At 31.4% G+C, this 19,933-nt stretch overlaps 1 protein-coding gene across 3 annotated transcripts in view; it reads left to right on the plus strand.

Annotated features, from left to right (window-relative positions):
• The window catches only part of LOC139502486 (serine/threonine-protein phosphatase 6 regulatory ankyrin repeat subunit B-like), a 512,428-nt gene that overhangs the window by 4,889 nt on the left and 487,606 nt on the right, over positions 1–19,933 (plus strand). For all 3 annotated transcript variants that reach the window (XM_071291966.1, XM_071291964.1, XM_071291965.1), the window contains exons 5-22: positions 312–384; positions 1,023–1,150; positions 2,613–2,716; positions 4,011–4,176; positions 5,346–5,440; positions 6,859–6,922; positions 8,323–8,417; positions 9,179–9,299; positions 9,908–9,978; positions 10,939–11,044; positions 11,586–11,660; positions 14,224–14,446; positions 15,005–15,210; positions 16,118–16,260; positions 16,542–16,609; positions 16,917–16,968; positions 18,206–18,285; positions 19,070–19,284. In XM_071291966.1, the coding sequence (XP_071148067.1) occupies positions 312–384; positions 1,023–1,150; positions 2,613–2,716; positions 4,011–4,176; positions 5,346–5,440; positions 6,859–6,922; positions 8,323–8,417; positions 9,179–9,299; positions 9,908–9,978; positions 10,939–11,044; positions 11,586–11,660; positions 14,224–14,446; positions 15,005–15,210; positions 16,118–16,260; positions 16,542–16,609; positions 16,917–16,968; positions 18,206–18,285; positions 19,070–19,284 (2,085 nt within the window). The remainder of the gene's footprint in view (positions 1–311; positions 385–1,022; positions 1,151–2,612; positions 2,717–4,010; positions 4,177–5,345; positions 5,441–6,858; positions 6,923–8,322; positions 8,418–9,178; positions 9,300–9,907; positions 9,979–10,938; positions 11,045–11,585; positions 11,661–14,223; positions 14,447–15,004; positions 15,211–16,117; positions 16,261–16,541; positions 16,610–16,916; positions 16,969–18,205; positions 18,286–19,069; positions 19,285–19,933) is intronic.

Below are 19,933 nucleotides of genomic sequence, written 5' to 3' on the forward strand. Positions count from 1 at the left end.
GCATTATGTTTTCTGGTCTGTGCATCTAGTACACATGTTCCCTAGCTATGATATGATCTTTCTAATGTTAATGCCAAATTAGAGATTTTTCCCAATTTTCACGGTCCACTGAACATAGAAAATGATAGTGAGGATGGGGCATCCGTGTACTGGGGACACATTCTTGTTTTGTACTTATTGTGTTGTATGATTGCCTTCTCATTAATATACAACAAAAATCTTTTACTTATACAAATTTGAATGAGATAGCTTACTGCCTGAATGCTATCAAATTGAACTTGATCTTTCTAACCATGTAATTTTACTTGTAGACTTTAAACTTTAATGTGAATACAGAATGTAGTACAGATGGAGATTTCTTGATCCATGTAGCTGTAAGGGGAGGTAATATCATTCCCAGAACTAATGTTTGAAATAACTGAGTTTATTATGTAATGACCTAATTTATCATGAAAATACCTATTTGAAAGGTAAACGATACAAAAGTTCAAATGACAAAAAAGTAAGCAATTATAGGTCCCAATACACTCATCAACAATCAAATGAAAAAACAAACTCACTGTTTTCTGTAAATTTTGAAATTAATTGCATGCATTTATTAATGCAACGTTTCAAGATTCAGAATGAACAAAAATGCATGTTTAATTATTGCCATTTCCAAAAAAATCTGCATGACAGGGTTTAACATGTTTTTTGAACTCTCATCCCTCCACTTGTCAATACATATATCACATTAACTATATAGATGTATTTAATTAATTATGAGGCTTCACTTCCATAATATTGAAAAATGTATGCATATTCATTAGTTTGCCTATGCATATTCATTAGTTTGCATGTATTATGAATATTCAGATCACCTGATCAGCTATTCCCTGTTTGTTTAAAGTTTAAATTTTACTATCACACAGAAAATGAAACAATTATCAACTCATTTATGCTTAGCACATTGTAATTGATAGTTTGAACTATTAGGGTATAATAAGCATGACCTTGTTTGCAGTTTCATGTATCTATTATAGGACTATGTCAACTACCACTGATAATGACTCTAGTAAGGATACAGCATGCAGATATTGAACTCTGTAATTCAAAGGGAATGACCCCATTGATGATTGCAGCTCAGTCTGGGAACAGCATACTGTGTGATGTAAGTGTGGACAATCTGTACACATCATTATTATATGAATTTTTTTTTAAAAACTTGCCTACATAGCAGACTTTTCTTTGGATACTAAAATATCAGTAATAGATATAAGAAGATGTAGTATGAGTGCCAATGAGACAACTCTCCATTCAGGCCATAATTGGTAAAAGAAAAGCAATAATCCATTTTAGTTTCTGGTCATCCACCATTTCATGCTTTTTATTTGGCCTAAATAATAAAACTGCTTTTCAAATTAATAAAGTTCTATTTTACAAACGCATGTACATATATGGTTACAATAAATCATGAGAACAAAACAACTGTAAACTAATATAAAAATTCGTAAGGGTTCCACCGAACCCAGTGTCTCGCCTACTTTTGCTGTTAATCGCAGACTCAACAAAAATGAGGAAAAACATCAATAAAAATTTCCCTCTCGATACTGTCTTTTGATTGAAAGAAGCTTCCAAGTTTGGTAAAAAAATCCAGGATAGTTTATGAATCTAATAACTGCAGACTGTATGTAATGTTAACTGGAAGAAAAACTAAGTCCATTTATAAGTAAAATACGGAAAAAGTGAATTTTATTTTTACAAAATTTACTTCTGAATAATATCTTATGATCAGAAACAAGCTTTTGTCTAAGTTTGGTAGAAATCCAGGATAGTTTAAGAACATTATAAAAATTTTAAAAACTTAAACCACAGAGTGAATGTTTTGTTTCTGGCAAAAAAGCTAAGTCCATTTATAAGTAAAATACGGATAAGTGGAAATTTATTTTTACAAAATTTTCTTCTTGATACTATCTTATGATCATAAACAAGCTTCTGTCCAAGTTTGGTACAAATCAAGGATAGTTTATGAAAGTTATTAAAATTTTAAAAACTTTAACCACAGAGTGAATGTAATGTTTCCTCGCAGAAAAACTAAGTCCATTTATAAGTAAAATACGGAAAAAATGGAATTTTATTTTTACAAAATTTACTTCTGGATACTTTCTTATGATCATAAACAAGCTTCTGTCCAAGTTTGGTAGAAATTCAGTATAGTTTAAGAAAGTTATTAAAATTTCAAAAACTTTAACCACAGAGTGAATATTTGTGGATGCCGCCGACGACGATGGAATGTAGGATCGCCTAGTCTCACTTTTTCGACTAAAGTCGAAGGCTCGACAAAAAGCAAATACAGACTCAGAGTGAAGTTAAAATTCTCTTTTGCTTTGTGTTCAAACCTTATAAACCATTTTTATGCTTTTATTAACAAAATCAACAGAAAACTGTTATTTTTTTCCAAATTTCACTGATTTTAAGCATGATTTTACTTCTATTAATTACATTTATTGGAAATTTACCTAAATGTATTACAACTGAGTATGTATAACCTGTCGACAATTATATACTCAGTGAAAAGACAGTAACATGAAAAAAAACTATTTTATGATGATTTGTCTTGATATTTATTTCAGTTATTGATTTGTGTACTAGGAGCTGATCCTAACAAAGTTAATGTAGAAAATGGTAGAAGTGCTCTCCATTACGCTGCACAGAATTGTCATGAAGATGTTGTCAGGTAACAGGAGTATTTTAAGCAGAAGCATCTGAACCTTTAAGGAGGCAGACCTAGGTTAAGGGAAATAACTCTGAAAATCCTCAGTATGTTTGTGTCAGCCATTTTCATAAATATGTTCTAAGCTTCTAGGATACATAGATTATTTCCAATCTGTTTCAGGTAAATGCTTAAAATTTATTGAAAAAACTTGGCTTTGACAAACACATTACTGATTTAAAGAGTTATCTCCCTGAACCAAGGTCTACCCCCTTAAGCCATATAAAATTATATGATTAAGGAGAATGTGAAATGCAAAGTACGATTTTATATATGTCTTGTTTTTATAAAAGAAACGGTGCAAGGTAGTGTATTTTCCCTATTTAATGAAATCGGATACATTGTACCAAGGTAAATAATTGCACGGTTGGTCTAGCGATCTGATATTTACAGATTGTTATTTTCCTATGATAACCTTTGATTAAGGGTAATAAAAAAATATTGGGGGTGGATTTTTTATACTTCACCCAAAACTACAAAAATCAATATTACAACTTTTAAAAACTTTAAACTTAAACATAGTCTGCTTAAAGTTTTGAATGCCTTTGCTTCCATTAACTCTGAACTAGTAAATATTTTTGTTTAGGGGCCAGCTAAATCAAGCCTTTGGATGCAGGATTTTCTTGCTGTGTTCAACACTCATTGGCGACCTTTGGTTGCTTGTTGTTGTTTGGTCGGTTTGTTGTCTCTTTGACACATTCCCTATTCCTTTTCTCAATTTTATACCTATATTGTACAAATAATCCTGTTTGTGTTTCTGTCTTTTTGATACATTAATGAAGTATTTTTGTGGTCAATATTAAGGATGTACTTAGGTGAGGTTAGGTGAAAATTAATGAATTAAGAACTTAAAATTGATACTATAAGCTGGTAGAGCATCAATAAAGGATAAAAATAAGCTAAAAATATTGATAGGTCATGGACCTCCTTTTCGAGATATTTGAGATTTAAAATATGGCGGGAAAAGGCTGACTCATACTTTTACCTTATATTTGCATTGGCAGTATTAAGTTTCAAAACAAACGAAAGAAAATTAAGAATCTTCTAAAATTTTAGTAAATGACCTTTCATAATCTATTAAGTCTTATATTAACAAATTAATGGGTGTTATGGGCCAAAATATTTTACATTGTATTGTATGGAAAAACACTAAGGAGTCCGAACATTTGACACAAATTCCAAAACCTCACCTAAGTACATCCTTAAGACAATCTTTTCATAATACTTGTGTAAACAGTAAGTTTCTTGTGTTTTTAAGCTGTCTGATTAAGAGAGGAGCTGACATAAACCAAGAAGACTACCATGGCTGTCTCCCTGACAACCTACCCACAATGCACCAGTACTACACATCTGCTGATTGCAATGAAATAATTTGTCAGCGCCGAAAGCAAAGACAGGAAACATTGGTTGACATTGTTATAAATGTAAGCATTAAGAAAAAAATGTTTATATATATTCACGATTGAAAGTATTAGCTCAGACTTGTTTTAAAACACACACAAATTAACTTGGTTGCTATTAAAGTGAATAAGAAAGATTTTCCAGATTTAAGCAAAACATTAACTGAAATTGCTCAACTGCTATCGCATAAAAACATCATCCACTATTAAAAAGCTCTCTTTCAATATTTTGGGAGGTCACATGCTTTATTTACCTTTTCAACAAGTGTCAGCTAATATGAAAATAAACCCTGCTTTGTACTAGATTGACCTTGGGAGATTGACTTGCTGTGCTGGATTTTTTCAATGTTAAAATCAGTAGGAAGATATGTCACCTTACCCAAACATTTTTTTTCTGACTGAGGCAGTTTTTGTCACGCTTGACGGAGTCAAAAAGCGGGACATAGGTATGCTGTTTTCGGCGGCAACAGTGGCGACCTCGGTGTCAAAAATATATTACTTTGTGTTTTTAGAAACCACTAATTGTAAGTTTATGATAATTGGTATGCAGTTAAATAAGCTTTGACATATCTCATTTCCATGGAGATTAATTGGCCCTGCCCCGTCAGTCATGATCTATTCACTTTGAAACCTTTGCTTAGTTTTCGTGCATTAATTTGTGATTAGGTCAGCTCATGGGGAATCACTAGTGTAAGGTCAAAGATAATTGGTATGCAGTTGTATTAGCATTGATACATCTCATTTCCACGGAGATTATTTGGCCCTGCCCCCTCAGTTATGGTTTATTGACTTTGAAACTTTGCTAAGTTTACATGTATTAGTGTTTGTTTAGGTTTGGTTAAGGGAACTACTTATGATAAGTCAATGGTATTTGGTATGCAATTGTATTAGCATTGGCACATCTCATTTTAATAATAATTTTTTTGCAAATTCCGAAAAATGGCCACTGCCAGCGGAAACCCTGTGACCTTGTAGAAAGTGATTTATGTTGTGCTGATGATGAGGATTGTACAATTGTCATGTTTTTTTCAGGGGCAGATAACTACCTTGTTGAAAGTGATTTATGTTGTGTTGATGATGAGGTTTTACAATTGTCATTTTTTTCAGGGGCAGATAACTACAGATGATCTAATTGAAAGTGATTTATGTTGTGTTGGTGATGAGGGTTGTACAATTGTCATGTTATTTTTCAGGGGCAGATAACTACAGATGACCTTGCAGAAAGTGATTTATGTTGTGTTGATGATGAGGGTTATACAATTATCATGTTAGCATCTAGACATAATAGGTAAAAGATATGATAAGTTATAAATATAAATGATAGTAGATACCAATATATATATGTAATTAAATTTTACAGTTTATTTTAGTGTTGATTTTTTTATGCCTCATTTATGGTCAAAAGGATGAAAAATTTTGTCCTGCATTTTTTTTTTAGCTGTAATCTCTGTCCTGCCTTTTTATTTTTCACTCTAATCGTTCCTGCCTTTTTTTTTTAGTTTATCCTGACTTTTTTTTACCTAAATTGTCGTCCTGACTTTTTTTTTTTGCAAGTGTCACATCCTGCCTTTTTTTTTTACTCAAAACTCCTGTCCTGCCTATTTTTTTCAAATTTCATCCTAGCCCCCCCCATAAAAATCAAATGGTAGCTCCCTTATAATACAATGCTTGTCTGGATTGAGGGAGGTTGTGGGGTTGATTACCTGCTAATAATTTGAAAATCGGTTTTTGCTATTTCTCAATTGAGGCCACAGCATTTAGTCCCAGAGTCAGAATAAAGTGTCTGACCTTTCAAACTAGCATCTGAAAAAAAATCTGGTTAAGCCTAACAGTCTAGTACATGTTTCAGTTTCAGTTTGAACTATTTATCATTATGCAAACTATAGATTTCTATCTATCTTTTTTTTGTAATGTGTTTATTGGCAAAAAATTACATATATATATAATAATAGTAAGTAAGTTCATAGTACATCAGCAAAATAGAGACAAGTACATTAAGTTGATATTTTGAATCATTCTATAAACGTATAATATAAATAATAATAATTTTGAAAAAGAACAGAAAATCTTAATCTGAGGTAGCATTGATCTATCTATCTTAGGATCACTTTATTTGTTATTTAAGATCTTAAATCTTAATCTGAGGTAGCATTGATCTATCTATCTTAGGATCACTTTATTTGTTATTTAAGATCTTAAATCTTAATCTGAGGTAGCATGGATCTATCTATCTTAGGATCACTTTATTTGTTATTTAAGATCTTAAATCTTAATCTGAGGTAGCATTGATCTATCTATCTTAGGATCACTTTATTTGTTATTTAAGATCTTAAATCTTAATCTGAGGTAGCATGGATCTATCTATCTTAGGATCAATTTATTTGTTATTTAAGATCTTAAATCTTAATCTGAGGTAGCATGGATCTATCTATCTTAGGATCAATTTATTTGTTATTTAAGATCTTAAATCTTAATCTGAGGTAGCATGGATCTATCTATCTTAGGATCAATTTATTTGTTATTTAAGATCTTAAATCTTAATCTGAGGTAGCATGGATCTATCTATATTAGGATCACTTGATTTGTTATTTAAGATCTTAAATCTTAATCTGAGGTAGCATGGATCTATCTATCTTAGGATCACTTTATTTGTTATTTAAGAAAGATACAATACTGAAACAAATAGTGATTTTTTTCTTTTTTTAGAATAGAAAACCTAAAGCAACTGTTAGATTTCAGTCTAAAGTCTGTAGATGCACAGTACTGTAATGTAAGTTTTTATTTTGTTGCAGATTTTGTATGTTCAGCATTTAAGGATGTACTTAGGTGATGTTAGGTGAAAATTAATAAATCAAGAATTTAGAATTGATGCTATAAACTGGTAGAGCATCAATTAAGGATAAAGATTAGCTAAAAATATTGATAGGTCATGGACCTTCTTTTCAAGATATTTTGGATTTAAAATATGGCGGGAAAAGGCTGACTCGGACTTTTACCTTATATTTGCATTGATATTATGTGGGTCTCAAAAAATTAGAAAGAAAATCAAGAATCTACTAAAATTTTGGTAAATGACCTTTCATGGGCTATTAAGTCTTATATGAAAAAATAAATGGGTGTTATGGGGCAAAATATTTTACCTTGTGTTGTATGGAAAAACACCAAGGAGTCCGAAAACATTTGACCCGAATTCCAAAACCTCACCTAAGTACATCCTTAATTCATTGGTTATGTTTTTTTACTTATTTTAAAACTTTTATTATAAATATTTGGATGTTTGATATATTAAAGCAAGGTAAAATTTGTATGAATCTTAGAAAATTATTAGAGCTTATTTCCCAATGCATCTAGATTTAAACTTTTTGGATTGACTTGCTTGCTTTATTTGTATTTAGTTGAATGTGATTGTTTGATAATTCTTATATGATTTGCATATCTATAAATACTCGAATTGGATTGGTCAATTGGATTTTTTTTCAAAATTTACACTTCGATAAACTATGTTTCCGAAACTACTTTCATAATCTATTCATGAATTATCCTTCGAACTTTTATTCAGTTTTTGAGTTAATCGCCCCGGTTTACACATCAATAACCTCTAGAAAAAATGTGTTTAATCCTATAATAATGTCCATTCAAATCTTAATATACTGTAAATTCAGAAATTATTGCGTGCATTTATTATTGCGATTTTGTCATTTTAGACTTAAATGCGATTTTAATTTTTACGATTTTTTGAAAAATCCTGTTTAGTTCATATAAAATATTTCAAAATACGAGGTTAAATTATTGCGTTAACAACTCTGTCAGATTTTTTCTCAATAATAAAAACCTTGCATTAATTTCTGAATTTACAGTAATGTATGCAAGTTCGACTCTGCTTAGTGATATATTATTTTCAGATGTCAATCTTAATTACATTGGTTGGGCAAATGTTCATACAAACAAAGCAACCAATCCAACTAATTCCTTTATCTACATGCATTGGGAAAATAGCTCATAAAGCTTCTAAAAAAATATACATTATTAAAGTTCTGTAAATTTAAAATGATTATTGTTGTAGCTAAAGTGAATTTGAAAGCAAGAAACAAGTACAAGTTAATTAAAACACAAAATATATTAATATTTAAATATCAAATTTACAGTATTTTGTTAACATGCTTTTCTCAGACCTCTAAAAATGACAGTATGAAAGAGATTGGGATGACAGCTTTATCTATGGCAGCCAGTATGGGGCATAAAGATAGTGTTAGACTGTTACTTTTGTAAGTATTTAAAAAGAGGAATTAAAAATGTCAAAAATGGCATACCTCACAATAGACCATCAATCAAACTACTGAGGGTCTGGAAATGGTAACACAACCCAGACATGACCAATTATAAATTGACCTTGTAAGAATTGTATTTTGGGATTAAGGTCAAAATAGTTTTTTATTAATGAAAAGTTGTGAAGATCGGACATAATTTTTAATGCCTTTTTGGCAAATATTATAAAAAAGAAGATGTGGTATGATTGCCAATGAGACAACTGTCCACAAGAGACCAAAATGACACAGACATTAACAACTATAGGTCACCGTATGGCCTTCAACAATGAGCAAAGCCCATACCGCATAGTCAGCTATAACAGGCCCCGATAAAACAATGTAAAACAATTCAAACGAGAAAACTAACAGCCTTATTTATATAAAAAAAAATGAACAAAAAACAAATAGTGATTTATCAGTTGCAACTTACAAAATCTTGCATATTCCTTTTGCATGACACATGCTCCCCCATTTGTTGATAAGTACAAGATAAGATGCTTTAAAATAAACTGCATTAATATAGTGCCAAGTAAATGACACTGGAATTTGAGAGCATGTATTTTTGGTAACTTTGTAATAATTGAATGATATTCTATGGTATAACCTTTTACTCAAAATTATTTTGTTTGTATTTTAAAGTTGATATGACAAAAAATACATATATTTGTTTGTATTAAAAATAGTTGTCACTGTGTGAATGAGCTATGTCCTACTTTTAGGAAGGGAGCTAATGCATGCATTGTTGACATCAATGGTTATCTCCCCTTGCACCATGCTGTCCTACAGAGTCATGATGATGTTGTTGATGTCATTCTAGACTTTTTTCCTTTGACTTATAAGGTAAGAAGTAAATAGTATGTCCTCCTTCTCTTAAAGAAGCTATATTGTTTTCTGTTTTGGGGTCCAGCCTAAATTCAATAAGCATCTATCAAAGGAACATATTTTTAATGTTTATGTTTTGCTGTCGGGTAGCTGGGCAGTAGATATTATTATGCCACTCATTTTCTTTACTTCATATGTAAAATTTTCAACTTTAAGGTTGTACATAACACAACAGGGAGATAACTCGGTAAAAATCAGCTGAATGTTTTAATCCCATTATATTGTAAAAGAAATATTAAGCTTGTCAATGATCAAAATTAGTGTTTTTCAAACTACTATAATAAGCCAATGATTTTTTTTTAGATCCAGTGTGTGGTTCAAGTCTTTTGAATTTTTTATATTTTCATCAAAGGGTCAAAGTTAATATTTCACAATGTTTTATGAATACTTAGCAGCCAAATTAGTTTTAGTCAAGGTGTTTGGTACCACCTTTTTTGATAGAGTCCGCATTTTTAAAACATATTGTCAAGTAAAATGATAATTATTTGACAAGAAGATTTTTCAGGGAAAATCAGTTCTACATTATTTTTAAAAGAAATTACTTCAGTTAAACATTTGTTTTGTAGGGACTAAAGAAAGCTCTAGATTTATGCAACAGTCCTGCTTTACAAAGAAAATTAAAGCAAGCTCAACAGAGGTAAGTTGCAACAGTTCTGTTCAGACAACTGGGAATTCATTATTATTTGTGGGGAACCAGTTTTTGTGGAATATCATTAAAAATTTGAACCACAAGTGTTTCATGAAGTACAAATTTAATATACTGTAGTTTCATGAAGTACAAATTTAATATACTGTAGTTTCATGAAGTACAAATTCCATATACTGTACATTCATAATTAAAAAAGTGGATTAAAGAAGTCAATATCCCTCCAGAATGGCAGAACATTTTTTATGCCCCATTTATGGGCATTATGTTTTCTGGCTCTACGTCCATTTGTCCAGTCATCCATTCATCTGTTTGTCTGTCTGTTCGTCAGTCCCCCTTCAGGTTAAAGTTTTTGGTCAAGGTAGTTTTTAATGAAGTAGAATCAGCTTGAAACTTAGTACACATGTTCCCTATGATACATTCTTTCTAATTTTGATGTCAAATAATAGTTTGGATCCCAATTTCAAGGTCCACTAAACATAACAATTGATAGTGTGATTGGGGCATCAGTGTACTATGGACACATTCTTGTTTTAATTTGTTTGTCAACTCCCTTTTGAAATGATTTTTTTTGGGGGAGAAAGTTGAAAACAAAACATTGGATTTAAGGTGGTACCCAACACTTTAACTAAAATTAATTTGGCTCGTTTGATTTTCTTAAAATTTTGACAAAGTATTTACTTTGACCCGTATACAAAAATATAAAAATTTCAAAAAATTTGAACCAACCGTTTTATCAGAAAAATTACACTGGTTATATAGAACTTTGACAAACACTTATTTTGATCATTGAGAAGCTTAATATTCCCTTAACAACGCAACGTAATTAAAATGTTAAGCTGATTTTACAGAGTTATCTCCCTGTAGTGTTAGGTACCACCTTAAGAAATCAATACCACTCAAGAGTAGAGTAGTGGTTATCACCTAATTTCCTTTCTGTTTCTATTTTAGAAGACAGGATGAGATTGTCTCCCCTGGATTACTAGAGTTTACTATGGAAGGTAATGCTGATAAGCTGTACTGTTTATTGGAGGAAGGAGATATGGTTGATACAAAGGTAAAAACAAAAGTAATGGCTTCTTAGACGGACCTTGTGAGACCCTCATGGGTAAGCAGGGTTGTTAAACACACCATGTAGTATTTAATGACACATAATGCTGAGATTTCACAATTTTTTAAAGCAACTTTGATAGTCTGAATGATACAAGGAGATTTTTGGCACATCACATTTGATCTGGATCATAACTTTTTAATGAACTTGCCAGACACATATTCCCTTCCCCATAAAAAAAGAAACAAAGTAATAAAAAAAAACAGAAAAATAAGAAGCAAGTGAAAAAAAAATGCAATATTATTATAATTGCAAGAACTGAAATTATTTTCTTTTATATCTCACAGTAAGGAAAAAGTAATCTGCATAAGTGTACAAGAATATTTTGTCAGATCTAAGACAACATTATAAGGTGAAAGATAGACAATTTATTTCCTTTGAAATTTTATAGGAATTTTGCATCAAAATACAATATTGCAGACATACTCTGGTTAAAAATGTATTCTTATAATTTTAGAAAATATGCCTATTACATCTATCATTTCAGAGTGCATTTGGAAGTTGGCCCTTGTACTTAGCAATAGAAAATGGATATCATGACGTTGTCACATTACTGTGTGAGGTATGTTTTCTTGCCCCAGCTGTAAACAAAATACAAAATATTTTCTGCTGTTACTTTTGGGTCAAGTTCATTATAGATAAAGATAATTGTAAGCAGCAAGAATGTTCAATAAAGTAAGATCTACAAACACATCACCAACACCAAAACACAATTTTGTCATGAATTCATCTGTGTCCTTTGTTTAATATGCACATAGACCAAGGTGAGCGACACAGGCTCTTTGGATTTAATGGCTGTAAAAGAGGGACGAAAGATACCAAAGAGACAGTCAAACTCATAAATCTTAAACAAACTGACAACACCATGGCTAAAAATGAAAAAGACAAACAAACAACAGAACACATTACACAACATAGAAAACTAAAGAATAAACAACACAAACCCCACCAAAAAACTAGGGGTGATCTCAGGTGCTCTGGAAGGGTAAGCAGATCCTGCTCCACATGTGGCACCCGTCGTGTTGCTTAAAAGTATATTAACAACTGTTCTGAGCTATATAGTCAATTTAGATCTTTAAATATTGCACATGTAGTCATTGACTTGTCTATTGTTGAAGACCATATGTTGCCCTCATTTTTATAACTTTTGGTTGTTATCCTGTTAAGGTAGTACCTAACACTACAGGGAGATAACTCTGTAAAGTCAGCTAAACGTTTTAATTACGTTGTGTTGTAATAGGAATATTAAGCTTCTCAATGATCTAAATTGATGTTTGTCAAACTGCTATATAACCAGTGTAATTTTTCTGATTAAACGGTTGGTTCAAATTTTTGGGAATTTTTATATTTTTGTCAAAGGGTCAAAGTAAATAATTTGTCAAAATATTAAGAAAATTAAACGAGCCAAATTAAATTTAGTTAAAGTGTTAGGTACCACCTTAATAGTTAACTCATTTTCTTCTTTTACTTTTGTGAAGAAAACGTATAAAGGATTTGAAAATGATATATTACTCCATTTGTTAATACCTTTGGTCAATTTAACCTCCCAGATAACTCTTCAAAAATATTTGTTACATAAAATCACAGATTCTGTAATATGAAATTATTTTATTTTTATGCCCACCTACGATAGTACAGGGGCATTATGTTCCTACGTGAGTAGAGGGCATTATGTTTTCTGGTCTGTTGCTCTGTTTGTCCATCCGTGCGTCCGTTCATCCCACTTCAGGTTAAAGTTTTTAGTCAATGTAGTTTTTGATGAAGCTGAAGTCCAATCAACTTGAAAATTAGTACACTTGTTGCTTATGATATGATCTTTTTAATTTTAAAGTCAAATTAGACTTTTGACCCCAGTTTCATGGTCCACTGAACATAGAAAATGAAAGTGGGAGTTTCAGGTTAAAGTTTTTGGTCAAGGAAGTTTTTGATGAAATTGAAGTCCAATCAACTTTAAACATAGTACCCATGTTTCCTATAGTAAAATCTTTCTAAATTTAATGCTGAATTACATTTTTACCCAATTTTACGGTCCATGGAACATGGAAAATGATAGTGTGAGTGGGACATCCATGTACTTTGGACACATTCTTGTTGGGTCTATTATATAGTGAGGTGTACAATATATGAGATATTTCTTACCGTGCAAGGGCTGTATAGCCAGTCAAGGTCGTTAAAAACTTCCATTTGTTTGTATATGAGATAATTTAAGATTTGCCAGACAGTTGTGTCCTATTTGATGATAATCAAATTTTATATTCTGAGGACATACTAAACACATAAATTTTCATAATATGAGCTCCGTCTGATTGAAATCAACCTTATGAAAAATGAATATGATAAATCTGTTTATTACTGGTTGACATATCTCTATAACAAGTCTGTTATTGTTTGAAAATTGAGTTCTTATAAGAAACCGTCACAATAAATAAACTCATCATAGATACCAGGGGTTGAAGTCATAAAACTTTGCTCAGTGCTTGGAGCACAAAAATCATGCTCGAAACATGAAATCCAGCATTTTGATTGGTTCATTTTCGAGTACGAGTACAAAAAACTGACTCAAAAGTTTTATGACCGCAAGGCCAGGACTAAATTTAGTATATATGCCAGACGCGCGTTTCATCTACAAAAACTAAACCAAAATTAATCTTTCATTTCTTATTCCAATGTTACAAAATCCATCAAAGTCTTATGCATGAACATGTATATGTGCACTTGCATATAGTCAATTTCTTTCTGATGCAGCACATATGTGAGGGGGGATAGGAGGGGTCCTGATCCCGAAATCCCGGACTTAAAAAAATGAAATCCTGAGGTCCCGAATTTAAATAAAGTAAATCCTGACGTCCCGAAATCAGAAAAAAAGGATTCCCGGATCCCGAAAGGGTCAATCCCGAAGTCCCGAGCTTAAAAACACCCGATCCCGGAGTCCCGATAAAGGTCCTATCCCCCCTCATATGTCACTCAGCTTTTGTATTATGGAAAATTTAGACTGAAACATCATAGTGCCACGTTGTATGCATTGTGTACCTTTGATAACTATTGTATTCAACTTTTCATGTATAATATTGTTAGTAATTTATTTATAAATCAACACAAAAACAGATTGTAATTTGTAATTTCAGAAAGGAGCTGATCTGAGAAAGCGCCACCTAGCTACAGGAAATACTGTTTTGCATTTAGCTGCAAGTCTAGGTCGTTTAGATGTTTTAGAATTCCTGTTTAAATTTTGTAAGCCTCAGTATGGTGTTGATGTGGGGAGATTCTCAGGGAGTTCCAAAAAGAGGCTTAGTGTCAATGCTTTGAATGGATCTGATAAGACAGCTCTACAGCTAGCAGCAGACAAGGGTAAATGAATAGGTCATCGATGAGTTTGGTAGTCATGGATGCTTATTGTGAAGTGAATGAAACATTTCCACAGAGTCATTTCCTAATGGCCAAAAATAATCAATGATGGATTTCTTGAAGAAGAAATTAAAGGTGCCATTGAATAAATGACGCAGAGAACAATAGCTTTTGTATTCATTCAATGAGACAATAGAACTGACTAAAGTTTAGATAGCTTGACAAGAAGGAGATGTTTCTATGAAAATGTTTCATTTTGATTGCAATACTACTGTTAATTCATTTATTTTCGTGGGCACCAATTTTCGTTGATTTAGATTAACTTGTATGTTCGTGAATATTTAATTTTGTGGTTTTGGCAAAGTCTGCATACATTTCTATTCAAAATTAATAATTGGTTGAACATTGTACCCGCGAAATCAACGAAAAATTAGTATCCAACGAATATTAATGAATCCACAGTATGTGGATATTTTTTCAACCATAATTTTTTTTTCAAGTGATTATGTAATTACTATTATGAAAAAAAAAAATAATTACAATTTGTGTCCCTCTCTCTAGGTTTTTTGAAACCTGTCAAATGTTTATTGAATCACGGATCAACAACAGCTCTTCTGGATTCCAATGGAAACTTATTCTCTGTACCAGAATATGAAGGTGTGTGGAGTGAAATCTTATCACACAGACAGAGACATACAGATCTGATCATGAATTTGATAGAAAAAGATTCAAAACCAAATTTTGAAAAACTGAAAAAGGCTTGGGTGGTGAGTATTGAATAAGAAAAAACTATTTGTATGACGATTTTATATTCATATAAGTGGTGAATCACAAATTTTGAAAAACGATTCAGTAGAATGTGTCCCCGTGCCTGTAGTGTATGCCCTTATATTTTTACAGTTAGGGTTTTTTGCTTGTGAGAGAGCTGTCTACCTATTCTATTATCATGATTAATGATCTATTTCTTATACTGTATATTTTGGTCTTTTGTGGATAGTTGTCTCATTGGCAATCATACCACATCTTCTTTTTTATATTACCATAGTTGACTAAGGCTATATTCATTTAACAGCTTGTACATAGATATAAGAAGATGTGGTATGAGTGCCATTGAGACAACTCTCCATTCAAGTCACAATTTTTAAAAAGTGATATACATCATGTCTGTGAAATCATAGTCTAATTAAGAAGTTTTCAATTGATTGGCGTAAAATTATAAAACTCATTCATGTTCTAATTACTGGTAGTTTTAAACTGTACTTGTAAACAAATAATAAGATCACATGTAAAAAAGTATTGTGTATTTACTTTTTTTGAGAAACAAATATTTATAATAGATCGTAGAAGACAGTTTATGATAATTCCTCCATTTGTCAAATTTTTTTATAAAGACGTAACTTAGTGGCTGTACAGTGAAACCTGTCTAAATCCAATCTCTTTGGGACTTAAGATTATGTATGGTTTTCAATGTTTTAATTCTGTTTAATCAGGTTCACAACGCATTACATTTGAGATGACTGGACTCAAAAGAACATTCTTGGCGAAGACAGATTTAGGGTTTATGCAAAATTCTTTTAAGACAGGTTTCACTGTATTTTTGTTTTTACCTGTTATATGATATTTAGGTAGTCAAATATTTTGAAACAATAATGTTGTCGTAACTTTTATTTACAGCCAGGGTTTGATCATAACCTTAGAGATCACCATGGTAACACTCCACTAATGGTAGCATGTAAAGTTGGTAATGTTGATGTTGTTCTGTTCCTGTTACAATCTGCTGTTTACCCACAATCCTTTGCTGAAGATGATAGCTTCATGTAATATTTTTGTATTTTCTTCATTAAAGAAATAATCATTCACAGTAGAAAACAATTGACTTCTTGTTGTAGTATAAAAATGCATTTGATGAAATGAACAATATATATTCTCAGTTAAATGGTCTAGTTATAGGGAAATTCACAGTTTTGTTATAAACAAAAACATTTGTTTGTCATTTTCAAGAATTAATGGAACTTGCAATCACTTTAAACTGAGGATAACTTAAATTAGGGGAAAACCAAATATATCAAAAATAACTGAAACTGACTTATCTTTCCAGAGAGGACAACTCAGATAATGATTCTGGAGTTCTGGATACTGACTCTGTGAGAACTGGTAGTCAGGAAGGTAGGTAATAAAACTACAATTGTAACAGACCTTTTTATTCAATTTCATGTTTTAAAAAAGTTACAAAAAGAAAGTTCCAGAATGTCTGGACCAGAGAGCTTTCAACATAAAGCCTAATATTTTGCTATCAATGACTCAGATTAATTTCTTGTTCAACTTTGAAGGTAAAAGGTATCTAATGTAAGAAAATTTTGGTATTCCAAATTAATGAACAAAATAAGAATAGAATATAAATATTGTTTGAAGCATGTATTATTGTTAACTTTATAGTTTCACAATATAAAGTACTTTGTCTTATTTGTTGTAGGCGAACCTCATTGTAATTATTATCCAGTTGTGAGAAAATCCCCAGTAATGAGGTAAGAAAGTTTCTCTTCCAATGAGCTTGAATATAGATTTATCTCTTCGGTGAAGGTGGGGTTAGTTTTACTGTCAGTTATATGAATTGAGAATCTTCTTTCAATATTGACCATTCTTCTTCATATTATGTATATATAGATATAGGAAGATGTGGTATGAGTGCCAATGAGACAACTCTCAATCCAAGTCACAATTTATAAAAGTAAACCATTATAGGTCAAGGTACGTCCTTCAACACATAGCCTTGGCTCAAACCAAACAGCAAGCTATAAAAGGCCCCAAAAAAATGCTAGTGTAAAACCATTCAAACTGGAAAACCAACGGTATAATCTATATCAAAACAAGAAATATACATTTGTGGAAATTGTTTTGGACAATCAACAATAAAAGCTGGCCACTATGATATAGCCAAGTTTTGCTGAAAGCGACATTAAACATATATATCAAATATTTAATCATTGATTTTATTCTTAACCAAGGATACATTAACTTTCTTATACAAAAAATCTGAATATAAAGTAACCTTAAACATGTTAAAACAAAACCTAGAAAAAAAAACAAAAAAACCTTATGTATATAATGTGAAGTGTGACAGATGCATGTTATATCAGATGAAGATGACCATGCCAAAACATAATCATTACTCACTTACTTTAGGTTAAAGATTGCATAAAATGAAATCATAACCCTATGGTACTGACTTGATATCTAAATCTTCCAAGGTTTATCGCCACTTTTGAGATACACAAAATATAGAACATTGATCACAATCTATACATCCTATTCATTAAGATTTCTAGAAATTTATCAATAAAATTTCTGCTGAGATATTAAAGTTACAAAATGATGTTACCCTTTTCAAGAAAATTACTTAACTTTTGCAAAGTGCAGGAGTTTAATATATGTTCTAAAATATCAATGATGTCATTGTTACAGTCATCTTTTATGAAAATAGAGTTATCTTCCTTTGTTGAACAAAAGCTCAGTGCAGTATTTGATACTGCTTCCCACTGATAAATTAGTAAAACAATTTTTACCCTTCAGTGCTAACAAGCACTTCGATTATGTACTCCTATTAAGTTTTATCTTCCAACAGATGCTTCAGTGAAAATATTTGTTTTGAAATTCCACTGTCTTTTTTTACTTAAGTATAGGTTGATCTGCTTTTGCACTGCTCATTTTCAATGGCTGCTATGGCTACACTTTATCTAATCTTTTCTAACTTACATGTTGTAGATCTGAGGTGACAGAAAACAGAAAAGTTGAGTCCTTGCTTCAAGATATTAGTCGCCCATCAGGACTATCCATATATCATGGTATGGCACAGAGTTAAAAATACCATTGCCTCCTACATGTAACTGACTGAAACCAGTCACATGATCAATTTGTGTGATTTATTTATAAGTCTTTGAGGTTTAAGAATTTAATAAAGCTTTTAAGAAACTCTATATCAGTATTAAAAAAAACTATAATTTAGAACTAGAAAATAATGTTGAAATCATGTCTGTACCTAAACAAATTGGTTACTGAGCTGAAGATAACCATCGGAAATTATGGCAACTTTGTCTTAAAATAAAAGTTGATGTTGTATGATAGCTAATAGGGCACAAGAGATCGAATGACACAGACATAAGCAAATTCATGCAACATATAGAGTGAATAATCAAAAGATCCAACCTGACAGCATTTAAAACAAATTAATTGAGAAAACCAGAGGCTGATTTTTGTAAAAGGAATAAGGAAAAATGCCTCTCATACCATATTTTTTATGTCCCTTAATTAGAAATTGTTGTGTCTCTTTGTTTGTTTATTCCTATATTCTCAACTATTTCATAACAAGTAACTAGATTTCATTGACATAACCAATTTTTTGGTAGAACTTTTCTTTTACTTGATGCATTTAACTTAATTTTGCTATACAATATAGAATAAATTGCTTATTCGATATTTCCTTCATGTGTTAATTGTTTCAAAGTAACATGTGTACTGAATCGATTGAACTCTGAAATTAGTGAGACTGTATGCCTCAATAGGTTTAATATCACCTGCCATGCAAATCAAGATTTAATAAACTATATTTTTGTTGTTGTTTAATAACAGATGGGTTCATCAATCATATATGTGCTGTTAATTCCATGGATGGTTCAACTACACTACACACTTGTTTACTCAAGGGAGACAACTTCAGGATAATGGAGTTGTTGCTTAAAATAGATCCAAATGATATGACTGTCAACATTCAAAACAGTTCAGGATTAACTCCTTTACATTTAGCCTGCCAGTTAGAAAGAAGGAAATGTACAGAAATTCTTGTTGTAAGTAAACTGTTTTTATACGACCACAAAAATTGAAAATTTTTTGGTCGTATATTGGTATGATGTTGGTGTCGTCGTCGTCGTCGTCCCAATACTTTTAGTTTTCACACTCTAACTTTAGTAAACGTGAATAGAAATCTATGAAATTTTAATACAAGGTTTATTACCACAAAAGGGAGGTTGGGATTGATTTTGGAAGTTTTGGTTTCAACATTTTAGGAATTAGGGGCCAAAAAGGGCCCAAATAAGCATTTTCTTGGTTTTCGCACAATAACTTTAGTTTAAGTAAATAGAAATCTATGAAATTTTGACACAAGGTTTATGACCACAAAAGGAAGGTTGGGATTGATTTTGGGAGTTTTGGTTTCAACAGTGTAGGAATTAGGGGCCAAAAAAGGGCCCAAATAAGCATTATTCTTGATTTTCGCACAATAACTTTAGTATAAGTAAATAGAAATCAATGAAATTTAAACACAAGGTTTATGACCACAAAAGGAAGGTTGGGATTGATTTTGGGAGTTGAGGTCCGAACAGTTTAGGAATTAGGGGCCAAAAAGGGGCCCAAATAAGCATTTTTCTTGGTTTTCGCACCATAACTTAAGTATAAGTAAATAGAAATCTATGAAATTTAAACACAAGGTTTATGACC

The sequence above is a fragment of the Mytilus edulis genome, chromosome 14, assembly GCF_963676685.1.
Source record: "Mytilus edulis chromosome 14, xbMytEdul2.2, whole genome shotgun sequence".
Lineage (NCBI taxonomy): Eukaryota > Metazoa > Mollusca > Bivalvia > Mytilida > Mytilidae > Mytilus > Mytilus edulis.